At 38.2% G+C, this 27,244-nt stretch overlaps 1 protein-coding gene across 14 annotated transcripts in view; it reads right to left on the reverse strand.

Moving 5' to 3' along the window:
• The window catches only part of SOX5 (SRY-box transcription factor 5), a 402,743-nt gene that overhangs the window by 342,961 nt on the left and 32,538 nt on the right, over positions 1 to 27,244 (reverse strand). For 3 of the 14 annotated variants that reach the window (XM_037915863.2, XM_037915831.2, XM_037915817.2), the window contains exon 1: positions 7,557 to 8,135. The exons of 1 other annotated variant lie outside the window; for it this stretch is intronic. In XM_037915863.2, coding sequence (XP_037771791.1) covers positions 7,557 to 7,648 — 92 coding nt within the window. In that variant the 5' untranslated portion in view covers positions 7,649 to 8,135. Of the gene's footprint in view, positions 1 to 6,810; positions 7,338 to 7,556; positions 8,148 to 27,244 lie in introns of those variants that run through there. 10 more of the 14 variants (XM_037915851.2, XM_037915808.2, XM_037915855.2 and 7 more) reach the window with 9 other exon arrangements.

Raw genomic sequence — 27,244 nt, forward strand, 5'->3', positions numbered from 1 at the left:
AAGTACAGTAGATACAGACAACAATCTTAACTATGCAAATACATACATACATGCACACGCAAACTTTATCACCTCTAATAAGGAACACTGATTCTTCTGACAAGGAAACCAAACGTCTATTCGCTATGCTTATTTTTTGCTCAAAAGCATTTCAGTTCAAGACATAAAGAATGGAAAAAATATTTAAGTAATAAATCTTAAATATAAACAAACAAAATAATTAGCACCAGGGTAACATTTTATGATATCTTTAGAATAAATAGCATCACTTAAACCGCACTGACACCCACTTCCTAGAAAACCAAGCAAATCAGTATGAACTTTCAGGAAACACAAAAGCAGAAGTGCATTACAAACTAAAAGTGTAATTATTATAGCTATCAATGAGCATTTGTTCTTTTTTTAAAAAAAATTAACACAGAGAATCTGGAATCCTGCAGGTCAATTTTTTAAAATGTTTTTATTTAAATATAGCATATAAAGATTTTTATGTACAAACTGATTTATAAATATTACCTAATTAATCCTCACAATATACTTTTAAAGGAGGCAAGTCCAATGCCCATTTCAAACTTCTAAACTGAGCCATGAAACTCTCTATATAAATTATAATTCTGTCATGTTTTACAAATATAAAATGATGACACCATCTTGTAGAAAATTAATAGCTCTCAAGCAAAGTGACAAAAGAGCATGATGTCCAAAAATGTCACATATGCCAAAAACCAAAGCAAAGAGGAAAATGTTGACAAGTTTCTCAAAAAATACAACCAAAAAAAACCCATCACCAAAACAAAACAAAAAACCACAACACACCTGGGCAACTCCACTGAAGTACATATTAACATGATTCTAACAGTCAGAACTCAATTCAGGTCCTTTTTTAAAATCCACCAACCTTCAGAAATATATACTTTATATATTAATTACCACTTTCTACATCACAATTCCATTCACACCTTACATTATTTTAAAATACAAAGGTCCCTGCAAGCAGCTCTCACCAAAATTCTTCAAAATCTTGTCTAAATTTGGTCTCTCTCAACAACTAGTATGTGTAGAACTTCACACTGTCAACAGGACATATGGGCTGGGGAGCAACTTTTAGTGACTCTTGCTTCTCGGGCTGACAGAGGCTGGGATCATTGCAGAGGTGACAAACTCAGTCTCTTCAATGGAGGGTGCAGTGCACACTATTCTCAAGTACCCCCCTAGTGGCTGGCTGAAAGTAGGTATTGCATGATCTCCAGAGGAAATGTGAGATGTATTAAACTTATACTATGACAGGCTACTCTGTAGAATACGAGGGGGAGATAAAACATGTAGGAATATGATAGCATTGAATGAAAGGGTGGGTGAAAAATCCATAATCTCCCACTTCAACCAGTAACTTTGTCAGGTATATCTATGAAAAGGTGACAAAGACTCACTGATATAAGCTCATGTCAGGTATGGTGCTCAAGATACCTAGCAACAGTTCATCACCCAAACCAGAAAGTTTTAAAGTAACAAACATATCTTCTTTTTTTTTTTAACGTTGTAGAGGGGAAAAGGTTTTCATATTCTTTAATCTAATCATCCGACTGGGGTTTGTTTTCTTTCTAATGCAATTTTAACTTTTCTATATTTAAGAAATTAACAGTTTATATGGTGTTTCAGTGACACCAGATAAAATATCTAAAAACATTTTTTTAAAAATCCCTGCTTCTAAATATGCTGCTTGTTAAACAAAATCCTTATAATCACCAGAGAAGTACTACCATTATTGACTAATTGCTATGAATTCTTCTTTTCACTTGACTACAGTGTCAGGTATTCACAGGCACTGCATAGTTGTATTGTGTACAGGTAAAATATGGCAACATAGTTTCTTTCTCCTTCCACTTATTGATTAATTATGTTTAAATTATGACTGAACAACAAATGAGTAAAAAAAAAAAATCCAAGAGAACCTCAGTCTCATTTTTGCAACTTAGTTCTGAAAGCAGAGATATTTGACATGCATATAGGTAAGTGCCCTACACAACACTGTAAACAGATTGCTTAAAAATATATATAGTAAGAAAAGCATGCAAAGAAATTCAGGGGTTACCTGTGGATGATATTCTTTTTCTTAAATATATATTTGTGTATGTATCATTTATATAAATATAATTATATCTATCTCACAGAAATTTATGTCTACCCTACCAAACAGCATTGTGGCTAAGTAATACTATTACATTTTTTTAATATGCCTCTTGTGCAATATAGCTATGGATGCTAGTTAAAGGCTCTCTAAGAAATAGTAAATACTTCATATGCTTATTGTGTTTAAGGTCTCTGGATAACAAGAGGAAGAAAAACAGTTCTTATCACATATAAACGTACCCATAAAACACACTATGCACATAAGCATCGCAATGTGTTTGGTGGCGGTGGGCTGTGGGTGTGTGCGTGTGCATTAAGTAACTCTTTGAATACAGATGAAGAGCCAGCCACCCAGAATCCGGTAATGCCAAACTCTTGAACCAAAAAATACAACAGTATGAATTGTTCACTTTGATGTGTCTCTTGTGAGTCCCCTCATATGTAGATCTGCATTCTAAGAGTAGTTGGTTATTCCAACAACTTGTAAATTATTGAGATGTTCATTAAAATCTATAATCAGTCACAGTCAACTTCTTCCCCATAAAGCATAAACACAACAAATGAAATCACTAAAGAACATTAATGAACGTTCTGGAACTGTATTATTCCTTTAGTCTTATCACAGAGAAATACAAAAACCACCAAATTTTATTTGGGCAAAAATTGTTAACTGAAACTTTCCACTTGAGTTCAATTCTTCCTCTACTCCCAGACCCTTACACCTAAATAAATAAACAGGAAAATCATTTTTTAAAAACAAATCAGTGGAACATAAGTGACATCCAGTTCAATATTGGTAAAACCTCAAACTTTTTTTTTTTAATCAAAGCATAACATTCTTTTTATTTCTACAGTTAGATTTTACGAGAATGAGACATCATTCTGTTTTGGTTTTGGTTTTACAAAAATTCTCAGCACAAATAGTTTAAAGCGAAGACTTTTGGGGTAACTTTTGTTCAGAAAAGCACTTGTGAAATATACAAAGTTTCCATTTAGGAAAATGATTTCTCCATTTGACAGTGTTGGTATGACCCCAGAATAAATTGAGTGGGAGTCTGAAATGACTCTTGCAGCATAGCAACTAAGTATTTTTTCCCCGCAGCAGAGACTTACTTTACACCCTTGAGCCCTTCCCTTTCTACAAACTGTCTAGCTACTCATGTAATTTCTAGAGCAAGCACCCTTTTATCCTCTCTCTACCTTTTGTCTTCCTTTCTTCTTTAGGAAACATTAACTTACCCTTCCTTCTTCAACAAACACCACACACTTCTTTACCTTGAATCTACAAAAAGACATCACTCTGTCATGATGCCTAGTTTAGCCACTCTCAAAGTCTACAGAAAAATGTAAATATGTAGTATTTAACGTTGATTTAAGAATATCACACACTAGGGACATTGTTAAGAGGTTACTTTATTTTTCATTTACTAGATTTTATTACGACATTAAAACTTTATGCTGGGCATTTTTGAGCTCTTAATCATTCTGCAAATTTCAGTACTGTTCGTGATGGTTCTAGCTACGCTTGCTCTATTTCTCAGGAAACTCAAACTTTCTATTGTGGGTTTACCTTCTGTTTTCAACAAACTTTATGTAATCATCCCTGTGTTTAAAAAAATCAAGGTTATTCTTCTGAATAATCTGATGTGGATTCTAAGTGCCACAGGTGCACCAAAAAGTACATCCCCGCAGTCACTTACTCCCTAATAAGCAGACAGATTCCAGTTATAAATTTCTCCATACATTTTTTCTGCAAGCATTCCCCGCCTCAGTTTGCGCTTTCTGATGATCCTTTCGATTATATAGTGGAACCTCCAGAAATAAAAATAAAGAGGTGCAAGGAACTTCTCAGTAGAAACCCAAACCCCTAACACTTAAGGAACGATTTATAAATTGTACGTGCTAATTTACAAAACCTAGCGCATGTTACTATTGCTGCTGAATTAATTAATGCTTGTTTATTCGCCTGACACTGAGGACCATTTTCATTCCAAGTGTGTATCACAAATGTCCATGCTAATGACTACAGACAAACAAGAGAAGTCTCCTTCGTTCTAACCCCTCGATTCATTAGAAAGTTGGGGTGACTCTTTAAAGTTTCTAAACTGCTTATACTTACTAGGGTACAATGAAACATGAACAATTCTGCTTAGGGCAATGATGATAGCAAAAGAAAAATAACTCGTCTGCAGTACATATACACTCAGAGAACTAAACGGCAAACAGCTCTACATGCTGAATCTTTACCTCCTTGTAATCTATTACAAAGTCAGTTTTATAGGGGCTTGTGCATGTTAGTAACAAAACTGAAGCTGACCATGTGGATGTGACAGGTGGGACCCCAGAGTGGGGAGAAAACACACTCTAAGTATTGTACTCGTTGAGAATATAACAGCTCAAGAAGCAGCCTCCTATATATGGTACATGTGTAACTTGGATATGCATGTGAACTCTGTGTGTGTGTGTGTGTGTGTGCGTGCACACGTATGTGTATGTTCTTATGTCTGTCTTTTGGTAAATATAAATATACTACATAGACAGTATCTGCTCTGTGTGTGTGTGTGTGTGTGTGTGTGTGTGTAACTATAGCCAAACACACATATACAATGTAAACAAATGGTAATGATTAACAGAGATATTGGTTTGTATTACTAATTCTAACTACAGAGGGAAAATGGTAAAAAAAAAAAATCATATGTTGCGAGGTTTCTTTTATATTGCTTCTTATCTTTATTCCTTGAAATCATCTGCAAAGCCAAAAGAATAGCAGTTTATTGATTATTTAACTAGAATTTTTAAAAGAGCAAATCTCTGAGCTCTAAAAATGAAAGGTATGCCTTGAGAAAGATTAGGGAGAAATTAGTTTTACTACTATTGAAAAAGTTAGGTTCAAAATGAAGAAAAAAAGACTCATTTAATGAGAGGTCAGAGGGAAAAAAAAAGTCCATCAATAAAAAAATGAAAAGACTGTATCTGTTTAATAGACTTACACATATTCTATTCATCACAAAGTTCAAAGAACAATCTAATAGCCTCCTTACAAATTTCTATCTTGGTGAAGTAAATGGAATACTTTTAACCACTGACTGCATGTACAAGAGAAATCTGTTTATTGTTATATTAGCTCAGGGTTCATCACTATAAACAGTAATAGTTTCCCAGGTACTCTAGCTAACTTAATATAGTACATATGAGCAAAAGCAATCTTTACTCTTCTATCACAATAAGAAGAAACTAAAGAAAAATGTCAGGTATTTTAAATAGAGCTGACAAATGAATTGTATTCAATAAAATCTTCTAAGCAGTTCAACAATTCTAGTGCCGTTTTATGGTAAGGAAGTGTTTTAGTTACAAAAAGAGACAGAAAGTGTTAAAATAGTTCTTGCTTTTTTGAATTTCCTACTTAATTCCATATTCTTCTATTTTTATTTTTCTTCTTCATTTTAATCCCAGCATTCTTTCCTGTCCTTTCACTGCATGCATGTTTTTCTGCCTACTTAAAATGTTTCCATCTTCCTTTCTTTTCTGTGCCTTTTACTATCATATTCAGTAGTTTGAGCGATGAACAGCTTGACTTAGCATATTTTTAACCAGCTGGTCTAGCACCTAGCCTGCATTGCATAGTCAGATACAACCAAATGTTTATACAGAAGGTAGCTTTCATGAAAATGAAAGAAAAAAAAAGCCTAAGTAACATGCATCCTGGCATTCTTTTGTTTACTAAATGAAAAGTTTGAATTCTTTGTTAAAGCAAAACAAGGGCCTATTTATAATATTTAAAAATTAAGCTGGAGGGGAAGGATATTAGATCTTCAATAGAAGTGTGTATAAATGTATGAGAGGAAGCTTCAAAACACAGTTTAGAAAAGGCAGATTTAAGTGAAATAAGTATTAAGCTCGGGAGTTTACAAGCCACTGCCAGCGAAAGAAAAAACTTAATTCCAAATGTACGAGGCTCCTACTTTAGTAAGAGGGCGGAGGGAAATAAATAAGTCATAAATCAAAATTCTGCTTTTGACACTCAGTGAAAGAGGTGCTGGCTAAAACTTAGATTCAAGTTTCTTATTTTTGTTTTGGATACTTAAAAGCTGATCTATTGACAGAATGTTGTGATGTTAACTTGACTAAAATAATAACGTCTGTTAGATCAACAAAAGGTCATGTGCTTTACAGAGCGCCTTCGAAAGTTTTAGGGAATGATCAGATTGGAAGTTAAATCCATGGCTTCACCCATAACCGGACACCTTCTCTATCACCCCAGAAATCACTCCTTGAAGAGAGAGAGATGCTAAAAATGAGGGCATTCTGCGCCAAATATTACCTCCCATATTTTAGTAGAGTGGCTCAGAGAAGGAGTCTGGGAGAGAACTAGAGAGAGAGAGAGAGAGATCATGATAACGTTCACTAAGATCCCCATTAGGGATCTAAACACCACCAGAAAAGCATCACTGGTGAAGCAGTTGTAAAGGACTTTGCAGATCCCCTCAATCTGGTTCAGGCAACAACGGCAACAACAACAACAACCACCAAATGATCAGCAAACTGACATGTAAGCTGAATTGCAAAGGTAAAGCTTCTCCACCAAGCATTCTTTTGGGGAGCATCTCACCACTGACACAGAGACTGCTGCTAAAAGGGGGAGTTATACTTTTCACACACACACACACACACACAACTCACCTTTCAAACTCCTGAGGTAAATCAGGGTCAGTTAGCATGCTGGAAAAGCACAATTTCCCTTTGTCACAGCAGTCACCTATGATCGCCTCCAACTGAACCTGTCAAGTGAGTCCAAACCTTCTAAACCGATTGATTTTCTCTTTTTCTCTGTCTAGCTCTCTCTCTCTCTCTCTCTCCCACCCCCCTCTCTGAGCTAGGACTCCTTGACCAGTCTCTTAAAGGGGTAGCACACTTAGCAGTAGACACTGTTTATAAAACTCCCCCCACAGCGGAGCAGCATGCTGCGGCTGCAAGGCACTAGACAACCTCAGCGTGCCTGTCCTTTCCTTTTAATTCTATCCTCCAGTCACCACAAAATGGGAAAAGTCAACTCATCTAACGTCCATAAAAAGAAAAGAAGAAAACCCAAAACCTGTAAAGCTCCCTGTACTGAGGCAGATCAGTGGAGAAAGAAGATAAAACATGAGCAGCCTGATTAAGCTGAAGCTGTTATCAACTCCCTCGGAGTTGAAATAGGGAAGAAAAGATTAGACACATAAAAATGTAACCAAAGGCATTTGTACTCAAAGAATTTCCATCCCCCCCCCCCCCCCCTTTTCTTAAGTCTCTCCCTCTCCCTCTTTGGGGGAAAAAAAAAACAACAACAAAACAATCAGGCATTGTTCTGAGGGAAGAAAAGCAACTTTGACAGATTGAAATATAGCAGAGGCCCCTTCAAGGAAACCTGTAAACAACTTGTCACTCACTCTGTCGGTCTCACTGTTAGCTCTTGCTTGCCACAAAGTGCTGCGAACGGTCCTGGCAACAAAACCAAAGTTTCCTCAGCTCCAAACTCCATCAAACAGCCCTGGTGTGTGAAGGGGGAAAGGTATCCACATGCCAAAACAACACGCACACACAAGGCACAAAAACAACAATAAACTTTCAGTCTGTCCTCTTGATTTTTTTTTTTAAACCCTTCTCTCTGAGCAAGTCAAAGGAATCCCTTAGCTGTGGATCTCTTTAATTTCCTCTGCCCAGACAGCCACAGATAACAAGGTGGACAAACTATGGTTTTAGAGAATCTAAGCTGCCTGGCAGACCACAGCCTTCATAGCAGTTCCAATTATCTAGATAAAAATCTGGCAGACGAGAAAGGTAATCAGGTAATGGACCTTTGACATGAAATGACAGAGGCGCGCGCGCACACACACTTACACATACACACATGCAGAGACAGGGACTGGCCAGTGCACTGCAGCATCTGGTCAAATAGTAATGCACACGCACACATTCACACACATATAAGACAGTGTGAATGCTCCACATCATACACACACGGAGACAGAGAGAGGGAGAGAAAGAGAGAGACCAGCAATCCACTCCTACTGGGAGGGTTCATTCTGCACAAAAGGCTACATTACAGAGCCCGCCCCAATAAGGAAGGAGGGGGGGGGGAGGGGGGAAGCCTTCTATTGTCGAGAGGGCAGGTCAGTTGATTAGATTTTCTGTGGAGAATTCCACGAGGAAATTCCCTTCAAAGCCGAAGTGATTAACTGGGGGCTATTCTGGAAATGGAGCAGACAATGGCTCAATAGTCTGCACGGCCAATGTCCAGGCTGGCACTGAACTCACTTTAAAAATAAATAAATAAAAAAAAGCCAGAATCTCTGTTCTTTTACACACACAGCACTGTCACACTCAAACCTCTATTCCTTTCCCTCCAGCCTCCCTTCCCAGTTAGGGTTGGTTGGGTTTTTTGCTTTGTTTTGTTTTGTTTTTTTTTTAATTTTGCAGCTGGACAACATTAAGGGCCTTTAAAAACCACAAGGTTTTAACCCCACAGCAGTTTGATTAGGTCCATTCCCTCCCTCACCTCCCACCATTCCCAGCGATAGGCAGACAGTAAGTTTACTTTTGTAGACATACACAAGTGTAGAAACATACACTCACAAGAGATGTTCAACCTTTTCATGCTGATTGGTTTTAAAAAAGTAAAAAAAACCAAAAAACATATCAATTAAAATCCAGCAATATGTCCCTTTAAAATAATGCAGTCTTTTAAACTTTCTGTGTATACTGTAAAACTGTACACACATGCACACGCGCGCACGTGCACACACACACACACACACACACAGAGGGTATATACTATGGTGTAGTATCAAGGCTTTATCAGCATGAGTCTGGAATGCAGCTTTAGTCACAAGTAGTGTAACAAACACTTGTGAGTTACGCACATCTTCCCAAATGAGCATGCCACTTGTGGGAGCAAAACACTGGTGCTAAATTTGCAAAGGCACCTTCAGTGTAGTACAGAAAAGAGTTTCAACCAAGACTGTCTCAAATCTGCGTCATATATACTGCAGCATTCAGAGCAGTCACATAGAATTTGTCAACTCCTGGCATGAGGTAGATCTAATGGCTCCTCACTATGGGGCAGGGTAAACTGGTTTCCTTGAGTAGCCCCTGGCAGATAATATTTTCCACAGAGGTTCATTCACAACAAACTGACAAATCTAGTTAATATGTACAAGATTTTTTGTTTGTTTTTTTAGTAGCTAACCCTTCTAGGATAACTATGAAACAGACTTTAATAGAGGGGCAGCAGCAGATGGGAAAAAATAACCCCTCACACTCTGCATTTCACCTGAGGATCTCAAGCCATTTTAATTAAGTCTCACATTACTCCTTTGTAGTAAATAAATATAATTATGCCTCATCTGATACTCTTAGTTGTGTTAAACAGTACCATACTCCATAGGGAGACCCACCAAAATCAGCAGGGCTCTGTGTGGAGTAAGGTGCTACTCAGTATGAATATAGGGATCAGAATTTGGCTTTAAAAGAGGAAACAGAAGTACAGAGAGGTTAAGTAACTAGGCCAAGATCACACAACTAGTCAGTGGCTGCATTAGGATGAGATCTCAGGATCCTGACTCCTTGTCCCCTGCTTTAATCAAGCAATAATAGTGCCTCAGCTGATGGGGAAACAGCTTCATACCAACTGTTTTGTTTTAGAAATTCATGTTTCCCATCTTGCACATCTGCAAATTTCAATAGTGTTTCACCTACAATGGCACTAAAGTCAACTGCTTTGTTAAAATTATTAGAAGATAGTTTACCCCCTGCGATGCTGGCAGAGAAGGTGCCAGTTCATGCCAAGGCCCCTAGACCTCACTGAACACTGATAAATGCATAACTGGAAACCAGTCTGGCTCACCTGTGTGTTAGCATTGTTAAAATAGATGTTAAATTGACAAGAATGTGTTTAGTGTTTAGACTTGATGAAATAATCCTCGGAGGCTGCATGTATTGATCTCACACATAATATCTGTTGTCCAAGGTATGAAGTCATACTGAGTGTTTGCACTGTAAACCTCTGTAATTGTATAACTCACCAAACAGGAAAGAAACATTAATTAGCATAAAGTGCTAGTCCTGCACACAAGAAGGCCCACTGAAACCAAACAAGCCATCAAAGGATAAAGACTTTGTTGATTGTCCCCTTCCACACACACCCATGAAGAGTAGACAGGTACCAACACTTGTTCCATCAATTTGAACTCTAGCAGAAGGGAATAAAAATGTCTGACCAGAAGGAACTGTATCACTGTTGGAATTTGGAGAGAGCAATATTTCTAAGCATAAGCAAGGGATCCCTAAGCTGCTTAGCTTAGGTTAGCCCTAAAGGACACAGAAAGCTTGCATACCACAGCAGCTTTTGAACCTAAGACTAACTCATTTGTGTCTGTATGTTTACCTGCTTTAATCTTATAGATACCTCTCATTTCTTTTTCTTAGTTAGAAAATCTTCAGTTAGTTTACTATAGGTTTGGCTACAAGCATTGTCTTTGGTGAGAGATTTATGGTAAAATTGACCTGGGGTAAGCGACTGGCCCTTGGGGACTGGGAATAACATGAATATTGCTATAATTTTTGGTGTAAGGGACCATCTATCACAAAGGCAAGCTTGTCTAGGTGGCAAGATAGACCAGAATACCGCAGGGGACTGTCTGTGACTCCATGTTAAGGCTGTTGTAGTGCTTGAGGAGTTTACACTTGATATTGGGTTGGTGAAATCTAGGTACAGTATATAAACACACAACCAGTGTGTACCCCGCTTCTTAACAGTCTGTCCTGAGGCTGACACTCATGGTCGTGAGCCACTCTAGACAGCTTGACAGCCCCGACAGGTACTTGTCAAATTTGGGTGGCTCCTTTGAAACTGGTCCTTTTCATGCTCCTTGACCCCACTTTGCTGCTTCCCGAGCTCTGCTCTCCCATTTCTCAGTGCTGCTCTGCTCCTTCCTTCTCACTGAGCATGGAGCAGGACTGTGGACAGGCCAGGAAAAGTGCAAGAGCCAGAAGAAGAGGTCGGTAGCAGGAATCTACTCCGTGGGGAAGCCTGAGAGACAACTGACCAGGGCAGAGACTGGGAAGTAGGGAGAACGTAGAGCTGGAGACCATTTACTTGAATGCCTCTGCCTTACCAGATCCTCACTCCCTATTGCCTAGCTCCATTTTATTCCCAATTAAGTTTCCCTGATAAGTGCAGTCTCTCTTCCTAGCTTCATTCAGATCCTGATTCCTTCCTCCTCAGTTTCTCCAGATCCACTGAGCTCCCTCTCCTGGCTCACCCAGAGGAAGAGAAGCAGGGTCTGGAAAGGAGCAGAAATGTTACCATTTCTATCTTTATGTCCCTCCACCTGTCAAGTCAGGTTTGTCTTAATAATGTGCCCAACTGCAATCACAAGAAGGAAAGAAAAAATTCTAAATAATTAATTTAAGAAACCTCTGAAAAATTAACTGAATAATCTTTTCCACAAATCATACTGTCACAGTTTTAAGATCTCATATCTCACTAGCTGCCACAACCCGTAACAAGTGTTGTACATCCCATTGGAAACCAGAGGAGCTGGGGAATTTCCTCCTCGTCTCCAACAATAGAACATTCTCATTCCCAGCTATGCTGTTCCACATGATATTGGACCTTACATCTGTCACTGGTGTAGACCTGAATGTTACCCATCTAATACCTCAGACCAGCATATTTATGGAGGAAAGAAACAAACATTTGTGGGCCAACTGCTTTGTTTGTTTCTTCATTTTGTTTTTAAACTGGGTGGCTATTGGAAGGTACCCAGAAGTTTGAAACGTAACAAGTAGTCTCAGCAAAAATGGATCTACAGGCAGAGTATAACAGAGGCAGTCAAAGGTGAATGATACATTTAAATTTGTATGGTTCTGAAATTTATCACTAGGCTATCACCAAACATATTGGAAGGATGGATGGACAACATAGATTTAGACAGACTAAAATATGGAAGATTTCAAGGACAAAATATATAAAATGATGACATAGAACTGAAAAATAATGCGGTGTTCATTAGGAAGTAACTCACAAGTAGAACTGCAACAAGAGCAGGATTTTCAAAAACAGGCAACAGTGGCCTAACTCTGCTTTCATTAAAGTCAATTGCAATGTTCCTGTTGATATCAATGGGAGTTAAGTCAACCACATTTGAAACCCTTAGGTAATTATATGGCCCACATCACCACAGGACATGGTCACCTTATAAACTAATGAATTTATACTCAACACATCCCTGAGAGGCAGAAAAATGTTATTTATAACCATCTTACAGATGGGGAATTATAGCACAGAGTGATTAAGGGTCAGATCCTCAGCTGCTGTAAACTGGCATAGCTATTGTCAAGAGAGCTTCACCAGTTTACACAAACTGAGAATCTGACCCTAAGTGACTTTTCAAAAAAATCACACAGGAGATCACCCAAGACCCAAACCAGTGCCTTAACCACAAAGTTATCCTTCCTCTTCCAGTGGCTGTTGCCTCATTCACTATCCCCCCCACACAAACACATACGGAAAATTGGAGAGTAATAGGAGATAATATGGATAAATGACTGAGGAAAAAAGGAAGATATATAAAATGTAAACATCCATATAAGAAAATCATGTATTATACAGGTTACAAATACCACAACACTTGTAAACTTGGGGAATGTGAGCTATGTGTGCTCCATATATTTGTACACAAGCATTCTGAAGAAAAGAAAATCCTTGAATTTAACAAAAATGTTCCTAAAATTGTCAAATGATAACACTTCAGATCTGTGTCTTTTCACTTTACTATAATATAGTAAGTGAAGCAAAGTGCTGGAAAAAAGTGAGCTTTTCAGTTTCAGTTTTTTTTCCACTGAAAGTTGTAGTAGAAATCTACAAAGTTCAAGGAAATGTAAGATGTTCCATAGAATGATCTACTGGAAAATTCTCAAAGCAAAGCATATAATCTATAGGGTTTCTTTTTATCTGTAAGAAACCCTATAGATTATAAACAGGTTTTCTTTGCCAGGCTTAAACCCTACAGAGCTACAGTTTTAAATCTGGACCTTTCACATTTCTATCCAGATTTTTTTTGCAGGGGGAGGGTGGTATGAGAATGGGGTGAAGTTGACATATTTTTCTACTGGGAATATTTTGCAAACAGTGAATGCTTAATTTGGAGGATGGGAATAATTAGCTACAATATAGTTTGGATCCTATACTTAGATTTTTCCCTCCAAAGTGCCTGCCTAACTGCCATTTCCATGAATGGGAATTAAGTACCTATGTAAGGGTGGAAGTTAACTCTTACTAATATAATGGATTTATGCTGTTTGAAAATACATAAATGCTGAATCAGGTCTGTGTAGTGTTTGAGAAACCACGTGCTGAATGGAATACAGCAAAACATGTGAATGGGTGGGAGGAGTATTGAAATTATTTTCATTTTTACAGTTTTTCAAATTTAATGTAATTTCTTTAAGAAAAAGAAAACCATCTCAGTTGCAACTGGTAACAAATGAAGCCATCATTTGTGAGCCATTTACCCAGCATTTCAGCAGGGTCATCTATCGCCCGTGAAAAACTGTACAAGAAAGAAGGGGCACCACACTTATGGAGAAAGAACAAACCAGTGAGTTTTCACTAAATCTGAATCTTCATCCAAAACTGAAATGTAAACTTCACTGAGGGTCTCAAAACATTTTTTTGAACTTTCTAGTCATTATTTTTCATTGTAGCCCAGTTCTTTACACCCAGTTTCTGTCCAAGCCCAGAGGGAAAACATCAATTAGAAAGGCTGCCTAGCCCAACTGGAATCAAGAAATAATGGAAATTTCATAGAATCATAGGACTGGAAGGGACCTCAAGAGATCATCTAGTCCAGTCCCCTGCACAAAGCAGGACTAAGTATTATCTATACCATCTCTGAGAGGTGTTTGTCTAACCTGTTCTTAAAAACCTCCCATGGCGGAGATTCCACAGCCTCCCTAAGCAATTTATTCCAGTGCTTAACTACCCTGACAGGAAGTTTTTCCTAATATCCAACCTAAACCGACCCTGCTGCAATTTAAGCCGATTGCTTCTTGTCTTATCCTCAGAGGTTAATGAGAACAATTTTTCTCCCTCCTCCCTGTAACAACAACAGTTTATGTACTTGTAAACTGTTATCATGTCCCCCCTCCATCTTTTCTTCTCCAGACTAAACAAACCCAATTTTTTCAGTCTTCCCTCATAGGTCATGTTTTCTAGACCTGTAATTATTTTTGTTGCTCTTCTTTGGACTTTCTCCAATTTGTTCACATTTTTTCCTGAAATGTGGTGCCCAGAACTGAACACAATACTCCAGCTGAGGCCTAATCAGCGCAGAGTAGAGCGGAAGAATTACTTCTCGTGTCTTGCTTACAACACTCCCACTAATATATCCCAGAATGATGTTTGCTCTTTTTGTAACAATATTACACTGTTGACTCATATTTAGCTTGTGATCCACTATGAATCCCAGATCCCTTTTTGCAGTACTCCTTCCTAGGCAGTCATTTCCCATTGCATGTGTGTGCAATTGATTGTTCCTTACTAAGTGGAGTACTTTACATTTGTCCTTATTGAATTTCATCTTATTTACTTCAGACCATTTCTCCAGTTTGTGCAGATCATTTTGAATTTTAATCCTATCCTCCAAAGCATTTGCAACTCCTCCCAGCTTGGTATAATCGACAGACTGTATAAGTGAACTCTCAATACCATTACCTAAATAATTGATGAAGATATTGAACAGAACTCGACCCAGTACCGTTCCCCCACTTGGTATGCTCTTCTGGCTTGACTGAGAACTCCAGAGAGTTGTTAGCAGTGAATGGTTTTCCAACTAGTTATGTGCCCACCTTATAGTAGCTCCATGTAGGTTGTATTTCCCTAGTTTATTTATGAGAAGGTCATACGAGACAGTATCAAAAGCCTTGTCAAAATCAAGATATACCACATCTACCACTTCCCCACTTTCAAGGTTTGTTACCCTGTCAAAGACAGCTATTTGGTTGGTTTGCCATGATTTGTTCTTAACAAATGCATGCTGACCATTACTTATCACCTTATCATTTTCTAGGTGTTTGCAAATTGATTGCTTAATTATTTGCTTAGTTATCTTTCCAGGTACTGAAAATTAGCTGACTGGTCTATAATTCCCCAGGTTGTCCTTACTCCCCTTTTTATAGATGGGCACTATATTTGCCCCTTTTCCAGTCCTTTGGAATCTCTTTTGCTTTCCATGACTTTTCGAAGATAATTGCTAATGGCTCAGATATGTCTTCAATCAGCTTCTTGAGTATCCCAGGATGTATTTCATCAGGCACTGGCAACTTGAAGACATTTAACTTGTCAAAATAATTTTTAACTTGTTTTTTCCCTGTTTTGGCTTCAGATCCAACCTCATTTTCACTGACATTCACTATGTTAGACATCCAATCGCTACTAAACTTTTTGGTGAAAATTGAGACAAAAATGTTTTTTTAGCACTTCTGTCATTTCCACATTTTCTGTTATTGCTTTTCCCCCTCATTGAGTAATGTGCCGACCCTGACCTTGGTCTTCCTCTTCCTTCTAATATATTTGTAGAATGTTTTCTTGTTACCTTTTATGTCTCTAGCTAGTTTAATCTCATTTTGTGCCTTGGCCTTTCTAATTTTATCCCTACATGCTTGTGTTATTTGTTTATATTCATCCTTTGCAATTTGACCTCGTTTCACTTTTTGTAGGACTTTTTTTTTTATTTGAGTTTGAAATCATTGAAGATCTCCTGGTTAAGCCAGGGTGGTCTCTTGCATACGTCCTATCTTTCCTGTGCCCTTAATAATGTTTCCTTAAAAAACTGCCAACATTCTTGAACTATTTTTCCCCTTAGACTTGCTTCCCAGGGGCTCTTACCTACCATCTCCTTGAGTTTGCTAAAGTCTGCTTTCTTGAAATCCATTATCTTTATAGTGCTGTTTTCTCTCCTACGATTCCTTAGAATCTATCATTTCATGATCACCTTAATTCAAGCTGCCTTCCACTTCCAAATTCTCAATCAGTTCTTCCCTATTTGTCAAAATCAAATCTAGAACAGCCTCTTCCCTAGTAGCTGTCTCCACCTTCTGAAATAAAGAAAATTGTCTCCAATACATTCCAAGAACTCGTTGGATAATCTGCACCCTGTTGTGTTATATTCCCAACAGATGTCTAGTTAGTTGAAGTCCCCCATCGCCACCAAGTCCCGTGCTTTGGATGATTTTGTTAGTTGTTTAAAAAAAAAAGCCTTATCCACCTCTTCTTCCTGGTTAGGTGGTCTGTAGTAGACCCCTATCATAACATGACCCTTGTTTTTTATCTTGTTTTTCATGACAGAATCTGCTCTCAAGAAACCTCCAGCCCAATCTAAACTTCTCAATACTTATCCAAACCAAACCTCAGATCCTTTTGTGGTTCGTCCATCACTTGTCCATTCTGCCCTCATTGGAAAAGCAAGCAAGGGAACATTTCGTATATATAATGTGGGATACTTTCATACAACATCTTTTTTGCTTAGCTGCGAATGATCCAGGTATTCTCCTCTAGAGGACATACAGACATGGGAATAAATGTTTCCAGTGGTGCCCCAGAAAGCGGGGGTGAAAGCAAATCAAACAGAAAAAGAGGGTAGAGAGGGTGGAGAAAAATACAAGGACCTCATCCAAACAAGTGAGTTTCTCCAGCAATTCCATCTGCTTGAGTAATTTGCCCCTTAAAAGTAACTAGCATAAATTAAATGTGCCAAAGCCATTTGAAAATATACAACATACCTCAGCCACCAGCTCCTTACAGGGACCTAATCACCTTGGAAATTACACTTCTCCTGGCATTTGTTTTTCTAAATCAACTACTGTTAAAAGTAACCCCATATATTGTAAGTGATGGAAATGTGGGGAGGGGATATTTTCATTTCTTTACCTTGTATAATGAGATCATTGTGTACAATCTGTTTCAGTGGTTCCTCTATATAGTCAGTTAGTGGGGTTGTCTGTGTTAGTTTTTCAGACAGAAAAAGTTTGAGAGAAAAACATTTAAAAAATAAGAAAGTTATTCTAAAACCAACAAAAAATGGGCAGGTGAACTCCTGGATACGTGTAGTATCTGAAACTACTTAAAAACTGACTAAATTTCAAACTGAAGTGAAAGCCAGTTGGATTTCAGCATTGTGTTTATTTGTTTTCTTCTTTTCTGAGTGAAGTTTGTTCTTGTAAAAAGGTACCATATTGGCAGAAGACTAAAAGGGTTATTATACACTTATACAGAAGGTTAAGCTTATCCACAGACTTAAGGGTTAAACTTATCTTTATCTAAAGGTTAAACTTATCCAAGCTTCCCTAAACTGTTCCAAAGAGTCTCAGTGTTGATGTGAAATGATTGCTTCTTGAGGGACAAAGTTGTTTAGCCACCATGCCCATTCAATACTTGGCCTCTCTGATGAGAATGCCAACAGGGATGCTACTTAGTGCCAATGCCGATCACTGTTATGTGATATATGCACCTATCCTTAATGTACTGGACAATGGCCATTAAACTCATTTCATATAGGCAACCAAACTCCCATCTGAAGAAAATGACTTTTGATTCATCTTGGGTTTGGGCTGTATTTCGATTTCTGATTGAAGGAGAGAGAAGGCTTTGTATCCAGTCACCAAACCCATGCAGTCTCCAACAATGTAAGTTTTAATATCTATAAAAGTAAAAAACAGATTTAGGGCCTGATCCAAAGACCCTCCAGATTAACACGAGTCTTTCCACTGCCATCAAAAAGGCTTTGCATCAGGCCTTTTATGAATATTTCTCATTAGAATCCTTCTAGGTTTCACCACCACATTCTTGTCACTTCTCTTTTAACTTCACTATGTTCTACTGCAGTTATTAGCTAAGCAGGGGGCTTGGCAGTGTCATGTGGTAAATCCCACCATGTTCTGGCATTTACATTTCCAATCTGATTGTCTTTTCCACTATATTCTCTTATTACTAACCCCTGCAGCAAGCCCCCAAGGACCACAGGTTAAGAAGCCTTCAGTGTTAACTCAATTTGTTGACCCTCTGAGGTAGATTGAGGTCCATACTGTTTATAGTGCAGGTGTGTTTTGGACAAGACCATAAAATCTAAATTCTGTCTGCTTTGTGCAGCTATTGAAGATTCATAATGGTGAAGTTCATTCTTGTGTCTTTGATCAAAATTCCCAATCCCCACGATGGGCAATTAGCAGCTGCACAATTTCCACCAGAGTAGTGATTGCTCTTAAGTGCTGATGTGACTATTTATTTATTATTGTATTACAATAGTGCCAGAGATCTCTGCAACTAACCACATTTGGAGCCCCATTGTGTCAGGCAGCATACAAACCTTATTGCCCTGCACCTTGTATAGTCATTTACATTACTGAAAAGTCAGTAAAAAGAGGATGCAAAACACTTCCAAATCAGAATAGTAGCATTTACTCTCACTTTGCACTGGTGTAAATAACTACAAAAGGTTCAGGGCAATGAAGTATTGCACCTTAAGTAGTAAAAGATTGCTTAGGCCCAGAAGAGTGTATAATCTAGATGGACAAGACTGACAGAGGAAAATAAAGTAAGTATTATTATCCCTATTTTACACTTGGAAACTAAGACACAGAGCAATCAGGTGACTTGCCCAAGGTCATACAGAAAGTCTGTGGCAGCAGTGGAAATTGAAAGCAGAACTCCCAAGTGCAGTGACTTCACTGCAAGACCATCCTTCCTGTGTGTTATATTTTGTAAAAATGATCCACTGGTTTTCATCCTATCTACTATGTATAAATATAAGAACTCACTATTTCCAGTCACTGAATAAATTATTGTTTCAACAAAATAAAGATTTTGAAGATTATGCTTCTGTAATTTGTATAGATTAGCACCCTAGTTCATCTACTGGTACCCTTAGTAATATAGATGTGTGAGTAAAGGAAAAAACTGTTTAGTGAACGTATCCCCCCCCCCACACACACACACCACAAACAATTAAATGTCCACTAAACTACATCCACTGCTTTGTGTTCTTCATAAAAGCATTGTGTAGACATTTTGTTATATATTTCACTGGGAAGAACAAAATGTCAATTAAGCAATAATTCTAAAGTGAATTAAGGACATATTAAATGGGGTCACTACACAGTTTGCTATTTTATACCTTGCTGCAGTAGAAACAGCAATCAGTGGGTAAGTAAAATAATGTTTCATTTACAAAAGCATGGTCTCAGTAAAGAACTAATTTTTGAATGGTGCTCTGGTGGAGTCCTTTTACTGGAATGTGGAAAGCCATTAGGGACCAGATTCTGGTTCTGCTGAAGTTAACAACAATACTTCCATTGGCAATGATGGGATTGAGATTTGGTACGGTGTGGTCTCAGCCATGGCCAAATATGGGACGGAAGAAGGGATATATTTGTTAGAAATCTAAGCCTTGTTTTGAAGAGGGACCTTTAGCAATTCTTTTTACAGACCCAAACCAGAAAATTCAGCATCTAGAATAAATGGAGGACTGGTCGCTTGTGTTTATTGCTTGTTCCATGCAAGTTCATCTCTTGATCCTGGCCTCTCATTTCAGGGGACAGCCAGAGGTTGGGAACATTACTGAGGTAGTGTGCTGAGGGCCCCTGAGGGACTAGCACTATACCTTGTGCAAAGTGGATGTAAAATGCTACCATGATATGTAAGGTGCAGGGAAATGGAGACATAGGATACCTGGGACTACTCTGCAGCATCTCCTCTGGCTAATACAGAAGCAGGGCTACCTCCAGTGACAGTTTAATCCTGTCACCTGTTATTTTAGAACAGTGGTTCCCAAACGGGGGTTTGCGAACCCCTGGGCGTTCGCGAAATGTTACAGGGGGTTCTTGGGGAAAAAAAATCCCTAATGGCGGACAAAGCTGTCCCTAGGGTCCCAGGGCAGCAGGGGGCCAGCAGCCCGGAGCCAGTATTTTTTTTAAAATTATTATGAAGAACAAGTTTAAGCTGTGTTGTAACATGCGTTGTTTGCCTGGACTGCTCAAGACCTGATTGCTTGTGCAGGAGGAACTCTTTGAGTTGGCTTTTTAAATACCTTCATTCTGTTTCACATCTGATACTCATTGATGAAACATAGGAGCCTTGTCTTACAACAGGCTCATTCAAAGTGATACAAGCTACGAAAGTGAGATCTTGGAAGAGTGTTGCCGTTTTCATAATGTAATAAAAATACTGTAATGATAAATAATAATGAATAAAAGTATAATAAGCACGTCATAAAAACAAAAGATCACTGTTTTTATAATTTATACTCATGTAAAGGAGAAAATCCTGGGAAATATTCATTTTTAGGAGGGGGTTTGCAAGACTTGACATTTTAGTGAAAGGGGTTCACAGGTTGTTAAAGGTTGGGAACCACTGTTTTAGAAGGATCATGGTTCCACTGTAAAGCTTTAAGGGTGGGATTAAAGCAAGTAAAAATATAGGTGAATCAAAAAGGATGTATCAAAGCCTGGCTGACAAAAATCATTGCCTGGATTGAGAAGTATACTCACAGCCCATTGAGATTAAAGCACACCCTAATTTCTAAGGAATGCCTGTCAAAGAGCAATTACCTCCTCCATTGCTTACCTCTGACTGGACCCCAGCCAAAGCTACAGGACTATTCTTTTGTCATATAGGTCCATACTTCATGCAAGCTGAGCACTTTGTCACCCACTTCTCCTCTTAAGAAGCAGCACTTTCTATTTCTGATGTTTAAAAAAAATAGTTTGATTTGTCTCTCTTTGTTGATGTGTTTTCCTTGTGTTGTTATAGTAATTAGTGACGCGAGGCCACAGGCTGAATCCTCATTAGCAACCTGAGGATTTTGATTTGCTGAAAATACAGTCCATAATCTACTAAGAGCATTTTAATTACTCTAATAAACAAAAACATCATAAAACATCATACATCCTATGCAGGTTAACAAAAACACAACCAAGGTCAATCCTATCTAGAGGCTGACCACGGACTAGGGACATGACCAGACTGGGCTTAATGGACAAACAAGCCATAGGCAGGCAATGAATGAATGGCAATGCTGCACTGCTCCCAGTGTCTGTAAAGATGCTTTGAGATGAAAGAAGAGAAGAGCATGTTAACCATTACAGGCAGTATACAGGAGCATGTAGGGGCTGGGGGAGAGGGGGAAGCACATATCAAAGCTGTTCCTTTCACACCTTAAGTGCGTTTGATCATCTGGTCCTGTTTGGCCAGTCCATCTCCCACGTGTTTGCACATAGCCACCACCCTTTCCTGAGAATAATGTGGCTCAAAGTCCAGGCAGGGACTTCACATGTAAGAATGTCACAGAAGAAACTTATCCAATGAATTATGAGGTAGTCAGTAATTCAATTAAAAGGGGATAAAGTTGAGCCGGCCTTTTGTACCCCCACCCCTACACTTCTTGATGGAGTTTCAATATGGTAACATCATCCAGTCAATGTTGACCAGGCGCAGACTGTTGAACATACTTTAGCATCACAGCATCTACAAGGAAGAGCATTGTGGCTTCAAAACTGTTAAACAGGTGTCACCTCAATAGTGGGGTGTCTCTTGGGGTCTGGTGTATTAGGCAAGGCAAAAAAAAATGACCATAGCATTACTACTACTATGGGTTTGTGTTTGCCCATACGAATAAGACTTATATAATTTAATTAAATTGGAAAAAAATTATATTGGATTGTACAAAAAACCAATAGAATTTAATAGAGAATTATACCACAGCTATAGAAACTACAGCATGCTTCAAAATACCTTTGTATGGTAGATCATTCACTATTACATTCTATAGGATTTTAGAGTAATTTCTATAGGTTTAATCCCTTCTAAAATTCATAGTTTTTCGTAGGAGTAGCATAATCTTCTGGGGTTATTTGGGGTTAATGATTGATGGTGATAAACTGTGCATCTTGAATCAATGTACTCATTATTATTTGATCTAGGAATATAGGAATTGGCAGACCAGTGATTCATCTAATCCAGTACCCTGTCTCTGACAGTACCAGTAGTGGATGATTCAGAAAAAGGGGCAGGGAACCCCATAATGCAAAATTTTTCAGTGAACAGTCCATGGTCTTCCTAACCCTTGTCAGTTAAATAGTTGGCTTATGTTCTGAAGCAAAGCAGCTTGTATTCCTTAATAATATAAATATTTCTTTTAATGTAACTATGGTTTGTTCTCATCTGTATAAATGCATAGTCCCTTTTTGAATCCTAAGATCTGGGCTTCAATGGCATCTTGTGACAGTCAGTTCTACAAGTTAATTATGAGTTGCATAAAAAAGTATTTACTTTTTTTCCGTTTAAAATTTGTTGCCTTTCAATTTCATTGAATGATCTTTTGATCTTGTACTATGAGAAAAAGTAAATCAAGGATTCCTTTTTACCATTTCTACACTATTGGTTATTTTGTATACCTCTATCGTCTATTCTTCATCTCTCTAAAAAAACAGTCTCAGCCAGTTTGCGCTCTGCTCATATGGAAGTATCTCTATGCCTCTGATCATTTTCATTGCCAGTCTTTAAGCCCCTTCTATTTCTGCTATATATTCTGAGATAGGATGACCAGAACAGAACTCAGTATTTCAGGAAGGCTTACATTGATTTATGTAATGGTAGTGTAATATTTTCAGTATTATTTTCTATCGCATTCTTTATACATCCCAACATTCTGTTTGCTTTTTGATCACTGCAGCCATTTTCATCCAGCTGTCCACAAGGAAACTGTCAGTATCAGGCACTTGGGATAGAGACCTTATGCGATTAAGCAGTTTTGCAAGAGTTTTGATAGTCTGTGTCGTTGGTTGGGCTAACTTGTTAAAGGAACCAAACAATATTATTCATTGGTCCAAATGACTACAGTTAACACGAGCGATACTGCAGATTTTTGGTGATTACTGAAAATGCTGCTTTATTTTTATAAGGGGGGAAAATGCACACAAGTAACGTTTGCTGCTGGAATCTGGCCCTTTCACATCCAATTCAGAACCAGAAAATGCTGTAGTACCCAAAAAAATGAAAGGACTTTTTTCTTTTTAAAAAGTTACCCAAACTTTTTTAAGCCTTAAAAAAATTTCTGGTTCAGTTTGAATTTTAGGTGAAAAACTGGACTGGTTATCAATCCAAACTAGCTCATCTATCTCGAATACACAGGGCATCTATCACAAAGCTTAGAGTACTGTATTTTTAATGGCTATAGTATAGTAATGCACCAAACATGCACAATAATAGGGATTCAGATCTGAACATTTTAGTTACTAATACTAAAAAGTTCAGGCAGATAAGCTAAGGCCCAGTGTTACAATGAGCATACGTAATTCTAAACCATTAGACTTCAGAATTCAGGTGTAATCCAAAAATATGAAATTTAATAGACAGGAAAAGCTTTCAAGTGTATTTACCATGTCCATCCTGATACAGAAGAAGATCCATAAATAGTAATAATAGTTTAAATAAGGATCTTGGTTACCACAGTCTGAATGGGAAGCAAATACTGCTCTAATACACTGATCATATCAGCTAATCATAACTTGTTTGTATTTAACACGCAGCCAATCATTTTGAGGTGGTTTAGAACATGTATACTGTAAGATACACAATATAGGCAAAAAATAGGACATCTTCAAAGAGAATTACATTCTGTTTTCTTTTTGTTTTTTGTTACTTTTTGCTCATCACTTTAGATTTCTCTGTACATAACTTATAAAGGGATGCATCTCCCTACAATGTGGCTGTACTCTACACACTTACCCTTTCGCTCATGTGTAATGTTTAAGATTCATTTTGTTCTCTGGGCTTAACTACATACATTTTAACAACCATATTATTCATAAGAGGAATTCAGATTTGAGTACTGTGATCCATTTCAAATACCACAAATAAAAAAGAATCAGAAATCATGAGGAGATAAGTGTTAAGTATAAAGAAAAGAATCTATAAAGCCGTCACTAGGTGGGTCCATAACAATGAATTAGGCATAGAGAGATGTTACATGCAAAATACTGGTGATTAAACAGATGCAATACAAGCCAAATCAGACAAGTTTTAACCATCAGACAGGTTACTGGAAAAATGTCAGTATAGAGAACAGAAGCAATATGCAAAGTGGGAGAGATCCACACGGCTCATGAGGCTGCGGAACTAAACTCTGCACCGGCTAATCAATCTGATCAGACGAGGGAGCCTGCAACGGAAATCAGGGGGAGTTACTTGCATCCTGTGGCAGGAAAATCAGGACCTTGGTGTGCAAGTGAGAGAAGCTGGGAGCAGCATAAAAGGGCTATTGTCCCTTCTCCAGAAACTTGCCTTGAGGATGGGAGAAGGGACCTCTACAGACCCCAGTCCCCTCTCTCTCCATACAATTCATCTGCACGAGAAAAGGAGGTATGCAGTGTAGTTGTAGCCATGTCAGTCTCAGGATACTGGAGAGCAAGGTGGGTAAGGCAATATCTTTATTGGACCAACTTCTGTTGGTGTGAGAGACAAACTTTTGAGCCACACAGAGCTGAAGAAGAGCTCTCTGTTGCTCGAAAGTTTGTCTCTCTCACCAACAGAAGCTGGTCCAATAAAAAATATTTCCTCTCCCACCTTGTCTGTCTGAGGCAAGGAGGGTCATTCCAAGATCCCTAGCGCGTTTTTTAAAAATATCTGGTTATTTTTAAAGGGACATAACTTGTTTGGCTGCCCCTCCCTTAACTGCCATGAGGGCAGGGCAGGGTAGAATCTTTGCCCCAGAGAATTTATCTTGGCTTCCTGGCTTTGGGCAGCACATTCATTTCTCTGTGGCTGTAACTTAGATGAGAAGGAATTTGCCCCAGTCTTCCAACTACACTGCCATGTGAGGAACAACAAAAGGAGCTACCACTCCCAAGTAGGAGCTCCCATTCAGAATACAAAACTGACTGGGGAGCACGGCTGGACTGTGAAGCTCCAGTTGGCTTTGCACCACAGAGCAAAAGCAGTGCCAGGATCTCACCCATTTTTATACTAGCAAAAATCAACTTAAAGGCTAGAGCAAAACTTCCACTTTGCACCAACAGTATTTGGGTGAAAATACTAATTGTTTTTATTATTATGCTCTTCAAGGTGAGGACTATCTATTTTTGCGGCTCCTATAGTGCTGAGCCCATTGTTTGCAATAACCAAAATAAATAAAGATAATTAATCATAATAATGGTGCAAAAACTATTTTTGACTATTCAGAAAATGTAAGGCAGGAAGAGATTCACTGTTTTTGTATGGATGGAGCTGCTGAGGACCAGCTCTAAATTACATCTCTGGAATGAGGCACTTCAGTGACCTTACACCGCTGGAAGATTGGGCATTGGGGAACTGAACTCTGACATGTCCCTCCTTGCCCCATCCCACTTCCCAAAATTGCTACCTTATGCTGGTGGTGGGAGAGGGTGGGTAATGCAGGAGCCACCTCTGCCAGCTATCTGCCTAAGCTTCCCTACATGCAGGGAATTCTACATTGGCCATTTCTGGACAGTTTTAGTCCACCTTGTGCCACTCAAGAGAACCCAACTTTAGTAAACTAGGAGCCTATTGATTAGCTTTACAGAAATAAAAACATATTGATAACAGAAAACATGACTGCAATATTACTATAGCAAAATCTAATTGTGGGCCTGATCCCATTATAACTTAATACCAGATGTAGTGCTTATAACCAGGCATATGCAACTGTTTTCAATGGGACAACAGTAGATTACCATTTGCTACATGGGTTACACTGTCCTCAGTAAGAGAACGCACGGCAAGCATGACACCCAGCAGTAAGAATCTGTTGGATTGGACCCTGCTTGAGGTCGCCCCTTTTTATAACCATATGTCTTAAGCATTACAGATTATAGTTAATTTTCATTCACTACTCTGTCTTCCAACACCGAAGGATAAGAATATAGTTTTCAGAACTTGAGTGCATACATCTCATTTATAAACAGCTGAATTTTATCTCAGTCTTACAAAATTAAATAAATAAATTGCAGCTACATTAAATAATGTCCACCATATGGAATTTAATGCTGTGTGTTTTGAAAATTCTTCTGATGGCATTAATGACCTAATTACTGTTCTGATTAAAGAAAATGAGATATTCCTACTAAATCGAAAATTTTGGAGTTGGGAGTAAAAATATTCACAAGGCTGGAGATGAATTAGAAATACAGGGTAAACTCAATTATCTGAACCCTGATTATCTGACATCAAGGTTACCTGATATTTAGAAACGTCCCTTGAAATTGGACTTTTGCTTTTTTTTTAAAATTCCAGTTTTCAAAAATGTGGATATCTCCTCCAAGCCAGTCAGATAGTGCTTAACAAAATTAACTCTTAAACCAGGACTAAGTCAAGTGATATGAGATAGATGGATAAGAATATTCCTGGGTTATTCAAAGCTCTCCTCACAGCTCTCTCTGTGGAATAAAACAGCACACCCAACACAAGACAGAAACACTGAATAAGAGCTAAATGTTATTATATCATAACACGCTCATTGGCTGAACATACTCTTAAAGCACAACACTTACATAACAATTTCTGAGAGATGTTGGCTATGACTTTAACCCTTTTGTGGTTTCACACCCATCATGGAAAAAAGATTAAGACTGGAATTAAAGATTCTCATTTAGGAAAGGAAGTATGGTCTATTAGTTTGGGCTTTGAACCCCTGACTTCTAATTCCAGCTCTGGCCTAGCTGCCATGAGGCCTGTAGGCAAGGTATTTAACATCCTGTGCCTCAGCTTCCCCAATTACTAAACAAGGATACCACCTATCTTGTGAGATAGTTGAGAAAATTAGTTGGTTAATGTTTTAAAAAACATTTGCACAATGTAAAGTACTATATAAGTGCTGCAGTACGTATCACTATCAGTGGTCAGAATTACTGAGAAAGGTGACTCAAAGGCTGTGGAATCTTGCTTGGTGAAATGGTGGTCTGGACTTCCAAGCTTTTTCTCATGTAAAGGCGTTATTTTCTTTAAAATCACTGCTAATACATTATTAACGTCATCAAAAAGATCACAAAGATTTGTGGAAACCAA

Source organism: Chelonia mydas, chromosome 1 (assembly GCF_015237465.2).
Source record: "Chelonia mydas isolate rCheMyd1 chromosome 1, rCheMyd1.pri.v2, whole genome shotgun sequence".
NCBI classification, from domain to species: Eukaryota; Metazoa; Chordata; order Testudines; family Cheloniidae; genus Chelonia; species Chelonia mydas.